This window comes from Chaetodon auriga, chromosome 2 (genome assembly GCF_051107435.1).
Source record: "Chaetodon auriga isolate fChaAug3 chromosome 2, fChaAug3.hap1, whole genome shotgun sequence".
Lineage (NCBI taxonomy): Eukaryota > Metazoa > Chordata > Actinopteri > Chaetodontiformes > Chaetodontidae > Chaetodon > Chaetodon auriga.
This window is the reverse complement of record NC_135075.1, coordinates 22,600,978-22,615,339: the sequence shown is the minus strand read 5'-3', so window position 1 is coordinate 22,615,339 and position 14,362 is coordinate 22,600,978. Positions and strand designations below refer to the sequence as shown.

At 40.7% G+C, this 14,362-nt stretch overlaps 1 protein-coding gene across 1 annotated transcript in view; it reads right to left on the bottom strand.

The window, feature by feature from the left end:
* Positions 1 to 14,362, bottom strand: part of asic1b (acid-sensing (proton-gated) ion channel 1b) — a 143,769-nt gene that overhangs the window by 123,354 nt on the left and 6,053 nt on the right. The window contains exon 2 of the mRNA XM_076741298.1: positions 10,943 to 11,138. Coding sequence (XP_076597413.1) covers positions 10,943 to 11,138 — 196 coding nt within the window. The remainder of the gene's footprint in view (positions 1 to 10,942; positions 11,139 to 14,362) is intronic.

Below are 14,362 nucleotides of genomic sequence, written 5' to 3'. Positions count from 1 at the left end.
TTTGAACACTGGGCCCTGCAGCCACCCTCTGGTACTAAACACACTGCTACTCTACAAGGTCCACTATGTCGAAGTCCAACGCATAAAGTAGCTTTTATGTTAAATGTAGCTTCAGTTGAGTCAATGAAATTCAAAATGTTTATGAGGAACACACAAACACATGATCTTTAAATTCAGTTCAGGTTAATACTGTTTGTTTACAGCTGCATGGAGAAGTCTGACATTAGGAATCATCTCACACACTTGTTAAGGGCTGACACAGATGATCACTTGAATGCCATTTGAATTGGTGATTCTTGATTAATTCATACGAGCAGGTTCAAGTAACAAATATGTATTGGAATATGGAAATTTAAAACCACATTTGTCCTAATTCTAAAGAATGCCTGAGTCTCATACTTTCTTGAAACTTGTCTTTGCCCTTAGTCAGAGGCTGATGAATGTGACACCAATATTGCTAATGCCCCATTTTCACAAGGTTGCAACTCTGAAACTTTATATGAAAATACAGAAAGCAAATGCAATAAACAATGGATGAGCTGTTGCCTTCAGGCTTTGGTTGGTGAACAGAGATAACAAGGACACACAGAGGTTGCTTGAGCCTTGAGTGACAAGTCTCTATTTTCATCAGGAAGCAATCCAAAACATCTTTTATTAATTCAGCCGACAACTGTTGACTGACTGACTGACGAACTGAATGACTAACTGGGGCAGCTAAGGCACGTGAGTGCAGGTGCTGCTAACACATCAAATCCAGATCACCATATCACATCTGAGCGAGGAAATCACACATGCATTCAACAAAGACTATCAAAACAATGCAAGATAAGGACTTATCAGTATGGGTGGCTTTGTTCTGAGACTTATGCATGGCTGCTCCATCGCCTTCCCTCTCACTCCTCTTTCAACGGCGATGGTTTCTTGTAAATGAATGCTTGGTTCCCTGAAATATGCCACTTGCTTTTTCACCCCATCTTAAGACAATGGGACCCAAGACTATTCTACTTTCTACAAGTTAAAGAGATAATGGACTGAGTACCTCCCGTTCATCACATGTAAGAGTTAAGGCAGAATCATTTCCTACATTCTCTCCTTATCAGTCATATTCCTCCAAGCCACTTATTTCAGGTTACTTATTTGCAATGGCCAAACTCTTCACATGCAACCCAGGTGCTCTGGCATGCTATCTCCTGATTCAATACCATCATGATACTTCAGTGTCCACTCAGTATATATAGTGATTATATAGGAATCATGATTCAGTATTACAGTTTGTTGTGATTTTTATTTGCTTTTTTGCTCTTTTAACACTAGACAATGGGCAAAGAAATGCTGTATATGAGTCATATTTCCAAAAACAATGCACATCATGTCACATCACATGTCAGTCAGTCGTTCTGAGTTTAATGTCAGCAGCATCATTGCTATGCTGCATATTTTGAAGCATACTGCTGCATTTAGCTGTTTCTGCTCACCAAGCTTGGACCATAAGACAGTAATAGGTAAAATAAGGTGTTTGAAAATGAGGGTACAGAAAGCCGCTGAAAACTACATGCAGCACAAATGTGAGCCTTTCAATTAACATACATATGAAAAACCCTGGACGTGACTAAATACAAAAAAGTGGTAATTAAGATGTACAACAGAAGATTTTTAAGTGCTACATTTAGCTGTTCCTACTCATCATGCTAATGTTACCAGTTTGTTTCAAAATTATTTCCAGAGCACATTTCATACACAGGGGTAATTCGGTGTGCTTTACATAAATGAATGAGTATGAGCACACACAATGCTTTATGTTAATCATGTGAAGTAAAATGGATTGTTTGTTAAGGTAAAATTATCACAACTGAAATGCTAATTTCCATTTCCACACTAAAGGTAACACCTGTGTGATGGTAATACCTGCCTACATGCTGAAACACATCAATGTAATGAAAATAAAAATCTGATTTTGAACATTTATTGTGAAAACTAGTTGTCTAACAAGAACAACAAAAACACAGCCAACTATTCATTAATGTTCCTTACTTCGAAGCCCTGTTGAATAAAAAGACACTGAAGTCAAAAGGAAGTTGACAGGGTATTTTTAAAGCAGTGGATGTACCCGAGTGACAAGGAAAAGAAAAAAATAATCAAGACAATGGCTGGTAAGATGAAAACACAGCATCCCATGGGGACCAAATGGTGTTCCAACTTCTTTTATCGCTCTATCTATCCCCAGACGCTGGAGCACAACATGACAGCATCTGTACCCTGTCATCTGTGAAATAAAGAAACATCTTTTTGACCTGTCTGTCGCTCATCTTCCCAAGCGCCATACTTAATAATACAGTTAAGACAAAAGCTACATCATGCAGTCAGAGGAAAAGGCACATACTCCTACTTGTAGTCATCAATCAGCTGCTGTAATTATCAGAATCAACTTTAAATGTCAAAAGCATTAATCATGTTTTCCAGTAATTTATCTTTCATGAATTCAGAGTTGTTAATGAACTAGAGAGGAAAAAAAATACCAAATGTGATGCACCAAGGCAAATATAACAAGCTTCCTAAAAAAAAAATCCCGAATTACAAAAATGACAGAAGGGGAAAAAGAGAAGATGAAGAAAGTCTGCCATGCTAATATGGCTCTGGATGGTAATTAGCTGACTAATGCAGCAGTGTGCCACCTGCCAGAGCCATGTGAATAATCGCTAAGACTGTCTGCAGAATCTAAACCATACATCCGCTGTTTGCGCAGTGGAGTGTAGCAAACGGAGAGCTTTACACACTGTGTGCATGCAGGGAGGGCCTTAGCACAGGCTGCTCACACTACCCTGCTTCTCATTCAGCTAGTGCGCTGCTGGTCTCGCAGGTCTCCCTCAGTGTCTATCAATCCCCACCTCTTTCCTCCTCCCTTCTGTTGCCACTAGCTGCCTGGCACCGCTAACCCAGAGCCAAACAGAGACTCCCCGCCGGCACACACCAACGTCCTTATTTCGAGACAGTTTCCTGCCCCCTCCACTTTCTCTTCCTCTCTCCCGCTCTGAAGCCTGGGCGGCCACCCGATGCCTCTGATCTCAACCAGTGTTTATAATTGATTCTTTAAGGGATAAGTTCTCTCCCCCTCTTTCTCTCTCTCGCTATCTCCCCCATTGCGTATCTCCCTCACCCAAGTCATTATTAAAAATCATTTTTGTAACGGTAGGAGAAGTGACAGGGTCACATGGAATAAATGGATTCTCAGATCTCTCCTGAATTTGCCTTCATCTGCGCTGTCCTCGGCTCTTTTCACCTTCTGTCCACATTGCATCTCACACATCAGGAAACTACTATCTTGTCAAAAACTTGCAATTGAAAATTCAACTAGGAGTGTTAATGTGTGTTTGGGGACAATGGACATGCTTGGATTTTTTAAAAATCCCTGTGACAGGAAATCTAGGTCTAGTATCATCCCCCTTCCCTTCCCTGCTGACAAAGTCCACATAAACTAGGCTATGAGACAGGAGGCACGTTCCTGTCAAACTGCCCAGGGTGGTGTTCGCTCTGGTGCATGTTTTCCTGTCGCATCTTACTTTTAAAAGGTTGACAATGATTAAAAGCAATCTGCCACCTTATAGTGACAATTTTTGTGTGTTTTCATCAATGAACAATATGACTTTTAAAAAATGTGCAATAAAAAAATTGCTATTTCAGCATTTTTTTTTTTTACTTTATAGCAACACATGCACGTACAAACTGAGTCACTTGAAGACTCAGAATGAGAGTGTGTGAAAATGAATTTGCGAGTTAGCAAAGAATTTAGGACTAAAAGTAATGAATATATGGTTGAAACGTCCAGATCCTGCAACTCCAAGTGGTTGTAGTGTGTGTGTGAAAGCTCGACCAAATCTCTAGAAAAAGAAAAGAGAGAGGGAGACACAGAAAGAGACAGAGAGAGAGAGACCATAGGCAGCCTAAGTATACACAATTATGGTAACAGCATAGCTTGGCAGAAAACCAGTATCATCAACAGTACATAGTTTTTGATATGTGATAGCAATGCAGTTTAAAAACCATTGAAAAGAGCACAATGTGGTGGTGATGAAGGGGTTCTTGAGCTCATCTGGTTATGGTGGTACATCAGACAAAAAAGGCTTGGAACTAGAACCTGTTCAGTGTCAAATATTTGATTCAGCATCATGGCTGCTTGACATATTTTGAATAAACACATTAGAAAGTCCTTATTGCCTCACAATTCAATTTCTAATTTGACTTGCCAGGTGATGAGAGGAAAAGACAAGACTGTGTCAGGGTGAGCCCCTGGCCTCGTTACACTCGAAGAGAGAGCATTTTTTTCATTAGGCATGCATCCATTACTCAGTAACAACCTAATTGATCCATGTCTTTGAGTTCTACAGTAATAGCAAATTGATTGATTTATCCTCAAGAGGGAAAGTGGTGGGAATCGTCCAGCCAAAAAGAACGGCAGAATCATCAGCTTTGAGCTGATGGATGAGACTTGAATAGCAATGAGTAAAAAAGGGTGGAACAAAGGTGAGCTGTGTCAAAAACAGTTGATGAGGAATGGGAGATTAAAGCATGTTTGAATGTCTGATATTACAAATGGCAGCTACCTCAAAAGACTCTCAGCCTCAACAGTCATCACATTTTAAAGCTAATATAATTAAATTAGATTACATCAGGAATTAAGCTGAGAAATCACATGCCTCAAGCTGGCCCCAGCTCAAAGCCTCCACGCGACTACCAGCATCCTTGAACGATGGCTCGGCAATGAAATTCAGTCCCCGTAAACACAGAGGAGGGAATTGCAGACTAAAAAGAAAGAAATCACCCTCTTTACTCGTCTGAGGGAACAATTCTTAACGATTTTGAGGAGGAAACATTGCAGCAACAGTTTAAAGGACCAGTGTGTAGGATTTAGTGGCATCTAGTAGTGAGGTTGCAGATTGTAACCAACTGAATATCCTTCGCCTCATCCTCCCCCTCCAAGCGTGTAGGCTACAGTGGCTGCTGGAAATGTAGAAATGCAAACGAGCTGTGTACTGACAACGCAGCCCACGTATTAATATCCATTATATGATCATGTGTTCACAAAGTGGTGAACCGCGCTGCATGCTTGCTTGTGAACGACTGAGCCTGTCCAGGATGCCCCTTTCATACCCAATCATGATACTATCACCTGTTAACAATGAGCCTGTTTACCTGTGGAAAGTTCCAAACAGGTGTTTTTGGAACATTTCATAACTTTCCCAGTCTTTTGTTGCTCCTGTCCTAGCTGGTTGGAAACGTGTTGCTGGCATAAAAATCAGAATAAGCAGATAGTTACAGCATCCCGATTTTTTCAGAATTGGGGTTGCAGTTTCAGGTGAAAACATAATTACTGATATTAGATTCCATTTCTGCCAATAAATGCCTTAAATTCTACACACTGGACCTTTAAGACCACAAAATCCCAACCTATCCTTTAGATTGATTCAAAGGGTGTTTGTGAAATGTGATCTATGGGCAGGTGTCTCTGAAAGGTTTTCTTTATTGATCACGTCTCATTAGTGGCACTGCTCTATACCACCAAGGGTGGACTCTGAGGGTCAATGGACAGCTGAAATGGAGCCAATAGCTCAATAGAACTATCATGGTAATTACACAAGAGTCTGTTACACAAAGGCGGGGGGTGGAGGATGGTGGTGGGAATAACACTAAAGAAATGTATAATCAGATGATGTCTCAAATCTCCAAAGGTTGCTCCTTTTATCATTTGGCTGGCAGCCTTACCTCCATGTGAATATAGCATGACAAATTCTGCTGTTAACAAAGAAAAGAAGGAACTACTGGAGTAACATTGGTGCATATCTTCTGTCCAGGGAGACCTGACAGGCAATAAGTGCACCGGCCATTGAGGGGCACATGGTGAAAACTAGAGTAATTGTGACAATTCTTCAGATTCATTCATGACGGGCTGAGATCTTGTTTTTAACATTTTTATTTCTTTCTATATACCTGGATAGAATCTGACATTTTGTTTTTGAAGAAATATAAGAGTGGAAAGGAGGGACCTGTTGAGTTGCCATATTTCATTGTGTCTGGGCGAACAATTGGGCGGCTGGAAAGGGGAGATACAGCGCAGCTCTGCAGTCTCTGAGAGGTTAAATGAGCACAAATCTGTGTGTCTACAGATAGGAATTCTATTGCTGCTGCTGTGGTGGCAGCTGCTGCTTTGTGTCTTTGTGCACTTGTGACCATTATGTTCAGTTTCATCCGCAGGACTTGTTGTTACCTGGGCTTCAGTCTCTGTCCCTCTTCCTCCTTTTTTTCTTTGCTCTTATTTTCTGTCTCATGCCATCTCTCTCTCTCTCACTCTCTTACAATCTCTGCCAAACCCCCAAGCTTCAGTTTAAGTCTTGCGAAGTTGTAAGTCTGTCAGGCTTTTCCCAAGTGATTGTAGTCAGATGTGGGTGTCTTGAAGTGCTAAGAAATGGAATAACTTAGCGGTCGTGACATCAATCACCTATCAACATAGTATCTGCAGAGGGTTCCTTGGGGATGCACTAAGATAGACTCAATAATTTCCTTCTTTAACTGATTCTGCATATTTATGATCCATGTATCGATGTATGTGTCTCTGTAATTAAACACAAGGTCGTATAAAATCAAATTATGGTCTTTGTGTTTCACTCACTTTTAGAGTCTTTTCATTATCTCCAGCAGCTATGGTTCAGAAGCTGTAGGCCACCTATTAATATTAATTGGGGGTAATTTTTCTATCCTGCTGCTCTTTAATATCAACTGAGCTAAAAGACATAAGCCCAACCTTCTGCATACCTAATTAGCAAAAGTCTTTCCAAGGAGAAAGAGGAGGCAGTGAAACAATGAGTCTGAGATAGTGGAACTTACTGATCTGTAATATTTTCAGCAGTAATGACTGAAAATCTTTTTTTTTTTTCTGGGACCAGTGACCATTAATTGATGACACCACTGACCTGACAAGGACACTTTGTACTTCTGATGGGATTATGGTGGACTCAACACCTGAACATGAACCTGAAAATAATGTGAAATCGCAGTATAAGCTGTGAAGCATCCAAGTCCTTTCATCCATCAATTACATTGTGGATTCTCATCATCTCATCTCAGACGACCTGCATTAAGTGTTATCATTGCTGCGGTCTGACTGTTTTATTTTCTGTCTTTATCCGAGCTCTGATAAAATGACACAATGCCACTGGACACCCTGATGCCATATGTAGCAGAGACCATTTGTTTCTGGTTATCTTCCACAGCCAGGGAGCAGCTAGCAGAGCACGCTACCGATGCTGAGGGTAAACAAGCACAAGCTGCCGACAGTGTTAATCACAGTTTTACTGCTTCCGTGCTCTGGGGTTTGGAGACAGAGGCTGGTGGGAGTGTTCATCGTACTTTTTTTTTCTCTATCGCACTGAAGATTCTTTCCACACCATTAGTGCTCTCTGCTGAGCTGTTCTATCCAGGTCCACTACTGTACTAATACAGTTGAGGCCTGCGAAGCACCATCTGCCATAAGCACAACTAACTACAGTAAATGTCGACACATCAGCACATTACTGGAGCTGCACCATGTGGGCCGCGTTGCAGCCACTGCTGTACTACATGGTTTTATGGGATATGGGGGCTGGGGTGGGGGGAATGCTCAGAGCATGAGATTTTCCACCTGAAAGGATCACTGAAGGACACTTTGTATAAGAGTGACACAATGGGCCAGCTTTTTCTTGTCTTCTTTTGGACACACTCTTTGCATATACATGCATGTTATGTATCATAGTGCATTGGTCTTGTCTTGTAACTCTGTGTTTATGCATGCTTATTTACTGGAAGGTTGAGTAAATAAAGGGGGAGGGGTATAATTTTTGTGGTTAACTATTAATTTTGCTGGATGTGCAAAGTTTGATGCAATTTGTGAGGATCAGTTTTGTATGGAAATGTCTCAGCTGGCCCAATTTATATCAGATGAGGCTGTGGCGGGGATAACGTCCATCACAAGCGACAGGAAATACAGGGTGAGCACATCATTAAATGGTGTGCAGATGAGATGCATTGAGTTAGTTCAGCAGCAAAAAGAGGAATTTTGTCAGAAACAAGCCTGCTGTATCCACTCAGAAATGCACCAAAGCGGAGATATTCAGTGATGTATGACGACTGGACTTTTTATGAGACATTTACAAATGTGTATTAGGCTGCAATTACCAAGATTCACAAGAGACTTCAGCCTTATCAATAGAGTGCCATCATCCCCCGCCACCTGCTCTGGCATGAGCATCTGCTGGATACTTGCTCCGTCTGGATTAGCTCCCTCTCCCACAGCAGGCAGTCACTGGTTGCAATGTGAAACATTTGATTGTGATTTTTTCTTTTAAGCCTTGTTACGTTCAAAATAAAAATAGAGACAATCTCATTTTTCATTTATGTTAAGGAATTAATTTTGCACTTCAAAACTTCAAACTAGAGGTTGGCAATATGACCAAAAATTTGTTGTTTGTTTTTTACAGTGATGGTATCATATCACAGAATTACAAAAACATGATTCTGACTCTTTTCACTCGATTGGCAGTATGAGGCTACGTATCTTAAGCAAAACAAAAAAACAGATGTGTTTATTGGCTCCAAATAGGAATTGAAATGAGGTATAGGTCTATGTGCGTTTTGGAAGAAGCAGCCTTCCCTATAATGTAGGTTAATTAGTAAATGTAATGTGATTCATTCTCAGAGTTAGACAAGGGGTGGGATTAGGCATCTCAACAGCATTTATTTGGCAGAATACCCAAAGTATATTATATAAGTACAACAGTCAGTGCACCATGGGGCATGTCTATCAAGCACATTTACATAATGCAGCAACAGACTCACATACCAACACAGCAGAGGGGGCTTTCCTGTGACAACAAACCCAGCTGAGCTTCTGTAGCAGTGTGACGTGTGGAAATAAAGTTAGGTCTGGCTATGAGACGACACATCTAAGCTACTACTTTGGTTACTTAATTAGCTTCAAATGAGGCTTAAAATTCACACAGTTTCTCTTGACTGTCCTTCATCATTAAATACGCCAACATTGCTCCAGCGTGTGGGTCTACAATGGATGCTACTAGCCAGATTAGCCACAGAACCTGCTAACACCGAATTCAACAGGCTAACCAACTACACAAACAGTTTAATCCACTTGGTCTTCGCTTCGGATGGGAGGGGTAGATCAAGGCTTTTTTGTTGAGTCTTGCAGGAACCAATATAGGAAGAGACATGGATCACACGTAATGTTACCTTCCACATCTTTGTGTTACTAGAGTCTCCATTATAGCGAAGAAAACAGTAGTTAGAGAATGTAACTCCACTTCTATGATAATGTGCGTAGCCTCTACCTGCATGTTACTGCAGCCACAGTAAGGCACATTCAGTTTATTAAGCCAAATATTTATCATTGGCAATGACAGTACAGCAAAATTCATGTTGTGGCAGAACATGACACCAGTGATGGTGACCGCCCACCCCTACCTCAAACAAATGTGTTTGTTGGATTTGTCTTGTGTCTTCTATTCTGCAATTATTAATTAGACCATTTCAACATCAACTGATTTAGCATTTTCATCTATCAACAGGTTAAGGGCTTTATAATCAGCATCATTCAAAATACGCTTCACACACAAAAGTACAACAAGAAGGTGTCCCCCTCACTACTGCCATAATTACAGTAACTGCTGCTTTGCTGACTCAGACGATTAAATAGCACCAAACATTAGTAAAATGAAAATGATAATCCAAAAAATTATTCTTCTGAATCAAAAAGCACATCTAATTTGAAAGGGTCACTCAAACTCTGAAATATCAAACAATTCTGCAGCTCTGCTTCATTGTACTGTATTACGGCTCCAACGTTTACGTTGGTGAGTCAACGCACTCATCAACCCTGTTTCCAGCAGCAGTAAACAGCCGTTGTCTGCAAACAAGCTCATGAACACACTGTATGCTACCAAACTGCAGACAAAGTTAGCTGGTGTCGAAAATCAAACATCCAGCAAATTAAAGAGAAAGAATTGCTAATTTTGTGTACAAAAGTGATTAGAATGTTAATGAACTTCCTGGTGTCAGCAAAATACACATTCAATTAGCAACCAACTGTTCTTGTGTGAGTGTGTTACCTACAGAATAACATCAATAGTGCAGTCAGCCTCTCCAGAAATACAAACAGGTGTTGCGGCTATTATGAGGCAGACATGACAAAAACTGTACAGTAAATAACGACAATTGTAGTTATCCAACTGGGACAAGCTAACCCCATGTGCTTCAGACAGCTGAGTGGCTTTTACTGCTGCTGTATCTGATGAATCCATCAACTGTACAGCAGATAGTGTATAAAGGTCACACAGGTTCCAGCTAATAACTGGATGTCTGTAACCATCTGATAGATGAGAAAAACAAACACTCTCAGAAAATCTCCCAGACCGACAGATTTTTAAAATTCTTACTCATAAAGCAAGTGTTATGGCACTGACCCACAGTTCAGCAAAAGACCACGTTTCGACCTTTAATGAGACAACTGCTCAACCTTTCAGAGACTGTAAACTATCACACCAAGGCCAGTGTGCAGGGCCTTGCAGCAGGCTTGTACATGGTTTGTATCACTTGGCCCATGAGTCAGTTGCAGTGTACACAATGGCTCTCAGTGACATCCTGAGGGGGAACAGATGGACTGAAGCCCCAAACATTGAATTGAGGGTAAAAATGAGTCCATACAATTCACTACCCAATATATCGTGCCATGTCATTTCCCAAAAGCAAAGTTCAGCGATGATAGCTCAACAGAGGTCACATTGTATAGACGTTGTAATAAACTACACGCCGGCCTTGTATTACAAATATGCTCTGGTGACCCTCGTCTTGGCAGGCCTCAGCTGGGCCTGCAGAGGACATTTAACTACTGACACGGCCGACTCACCACTTTGAAGTCTTCGGCACTGCACTCCATGCCTCGGTAGTAGCAGGAGAGTAGCATGTCCTTGATGTCGTGGCCCGTTCGGTCATAGAACTCGCGCATGTTGAAGGGGCGGGGCTTGTAGTTGTCAAAGTCAGCCCTCTCCTTCAGGATCTGCAGGACATTTTCCTCCACCAGGTGTGGGTCTCGAATCTCATACCTGGATAAGAAAGTTCTGATTAATGTGGACATAAGGAATGACATCTACAAATACCATAAAGACACATATTGTATAACTTCTCTTGTTGTATGGATCGCAAGACAAGGTATTTTTGAAAGGGCTTACATCAAAATGAACACTCAGAAATTAGCAGCAAACAAGAGTTAACATCAAAAAAGGAAAACAAATTTTCACAGACTGTAATTCTTAACAGTCTATTTCATTCAAAAATAATCATCTTCAAACCTTAACCCACCCACGAATGAGTAAAAAACAGACATCATTTCAAGGAATTCCCTTCGACGGGAGAGCAAGACGCAACTTTAGCTGTACTTCAGTCCATTTTTGAATGTGCATTTAAGGAGTTTGGCTGCCAGACAAGCATTTTTGGCAGGACAATAGGGATTAACATGTAAAAAAAATAATAGACAAGCAGAAAAAAGCATATTTTCCTTCCTACTGAATGAAAGGTATACGTGCAGTATGTGTGCATGCCAGCTCTCCCAGACGTGCAGTTAGCAAGCTCTCACAATATTATCCATGTGTTGCCTGAAACTGGCAGCCTGGCTCTAGCTGGGGATGGCAGTATGTCCTCTCGCACAGTCATGTTAATCATTCTGCCAAATAATTAGGGACTGTGGTGGCAGAGCATTTAAACGTAGTGAGCATAAAAATGTTAATAATGCTACAATTCTGGTTGAGGATCCTGCACACGGGAAGAGAGCATATGCTATTTAGCATTTAAATCAAAGCACAAACTTCACACAGAATCTGCTGCATTTTTGTGCGACATAATCAGGTATATGATGTGGGGAAGCATACACGCTGACTCTCTCTTGTTCCACTTCTCTTTCCTCTACACAAACACATAAAACAGAAACACATTAAACTCAAAGTATGATTCATTTGCATGTATCAACACACATCAAGCTGAAACTTGATTACAATGGCCATGCACACAGCAGGAAAAGAGCGGGGAAGTCATTTATGACATGCCTCTGCGTGACAACCACCATCAACCTCCAGCACCTGCTCACAGTCATTCACAGACACAAATTAACCTCAATTAACTATGGTGGCCCCGCTCACAGAAAAGACGGCCCATTGATGACTCCCGTTGAGCGATGGGCCATCAGTGGTACAAGACTCCACATTATGGAGAGCTAAGATTAAGCACTACTGACAGACACTTATGAGAATAATTTGTTTGGACACACAGAGTCTATCAGAGTGAATGGCACTGTAAAAGACTGCATAATGGTTTTTTGAATTAACTGAGAAACAAGGCAGTTGTTCCTTCTACTTCTTTCAAATTAGATTACTGCAAGTAAGGTATTGGGTTTTGATATGAAGTCCTGAATTTGTGTGTAATGACAGAGCGACAGCCATCTTATAATAGGGTTCATGTATTGTGTTATTGTAATAATTTTGGACAGCTCAATTCACATTTGCAAATATGAATGAAGTCTGTCCCAAAGCTGGAGAAACCGGAATTAGGAGTGAAAACCATGAGACAGAGACAGACAAAGGCATACCCTTCTCCTCTGACAGTAAATCTGTGAATGACTTTGTGGACGCTGACAGCGGAGTTATTTCTCATGGATATGGGCACTATTTCAAACCATAATTGGTGGTAAATCTTAATGGATTTTTTTTTAATTCCACAAGGTCAAGCTTTGTCTGCGCTCATGAACAAGATTTGGTCCCTTGATGATGGGAATAATGTAAGTTGATCCATGAATAAAAAATGAAATATTACATTATTTCTTGTGTGAGCACTGCCTTAAGATTCAACCGGCAATGTATTTTCAACTCGTGTCCCAACCAAATTACAAGAAATGTAATATGTTCCACTGCAGCGACAGCGTTGTTTACCTGCGACAAACAGAATGAAATAAAATATTCACCGTGTGAGACAGTATGTGCTCTAATTTGAAATGAGGACTGTTTTTCTCCACTGCGCTCGTAACGCTGATGAGAGATGGGAATCCACCATGCTTCACGGTGTAACTGGAGTTAAAGATGGAGTTAGCAGTGCTGTGACGGAGAAGACTGGGATTGTTCTTAAGAGCTGACCTGAATGCCACACGATACCGTCGTCTAATTCAACACTGCAAAGGTGAAACATGGTACCTAAGAAAAAGTAATACTTGCAGAATATGGCAGCTATTATATCAGTTAATTATTATGAGGATGATTATAACGATGATGATGTCACAAAATACGACGACAGACATTTGCTTTATTCAAAAACCTCAACAGAAGCTTCTGATGTAAAAAAGAGACATTTGGTACAGCCCGAAATCAAAACTGATGAAGGTTATGCAGGGTTGATAGCAGTGGAGTGCTAATGTGTACACAGACTGTAAATGTGGCTGATTTTCGTGTCTTAATTACCTTGTTCATTACTGGGAGAGATGTGTGGGTTTTAGTAGAGTGAAACCTCTGAATACAGCTTAACCACATCTTCCATTAACACCTGAAAACAGACTAACCTTTAACACAAATGACCTATTTCCTAGTACACATGCATTAAGTATTTTATGGTAGGAAAAATGATAAATGAATTAGAAATCCAAAGATTTGACCTGGCATTTAACTCACAATATTGCTTCAAGGGACCAAAAGTGTCAAACTAACAAACTATCCGAAGTGTTGGTGAGAACCAGCATGTTTATGTTAGCGGTAAGGCACTGTCGTAGAAAATGTCAAATAAGTTAAATAATCAATCACAAATCACAAATGTACCATTTACCATTAGTTACTTAATTGATCATGTTTCCAGTTTCCACAATGTTATTATTGTTACTCAGTGTCATATTCAGGCACTAAACCTGACCGACATTAATTCAGATCAGATGGATACATCAAAAGACGCATCAGTAGTGGTGAGTTAAGCACAATTGATTGACTTGTTAATACCAGTGCAGGCGCCCTGAAAACAGCAGGTCAAATCAGTCACATAAGCCAATTACTGACTAAAAAGGTTGTATCTTTGATAAAACGCAAAGCTCAAAACTGGTCCAGTACCCTGGCCCACACTGGGACTACATCACTACATTGTCATGCTTTATTGTTATAAGAAGATACAGCCTGTTGTGGTATATTCTGAACTTAATTGAATTGTATCCTGAGTCTCTGTCTTATAAGCAACACAAAGCTGCCAGGAGAGCACTTAAGACGCTGTGCTCAGATCCCCGAGTCAGGAGGCTTTAGTTGAAGCG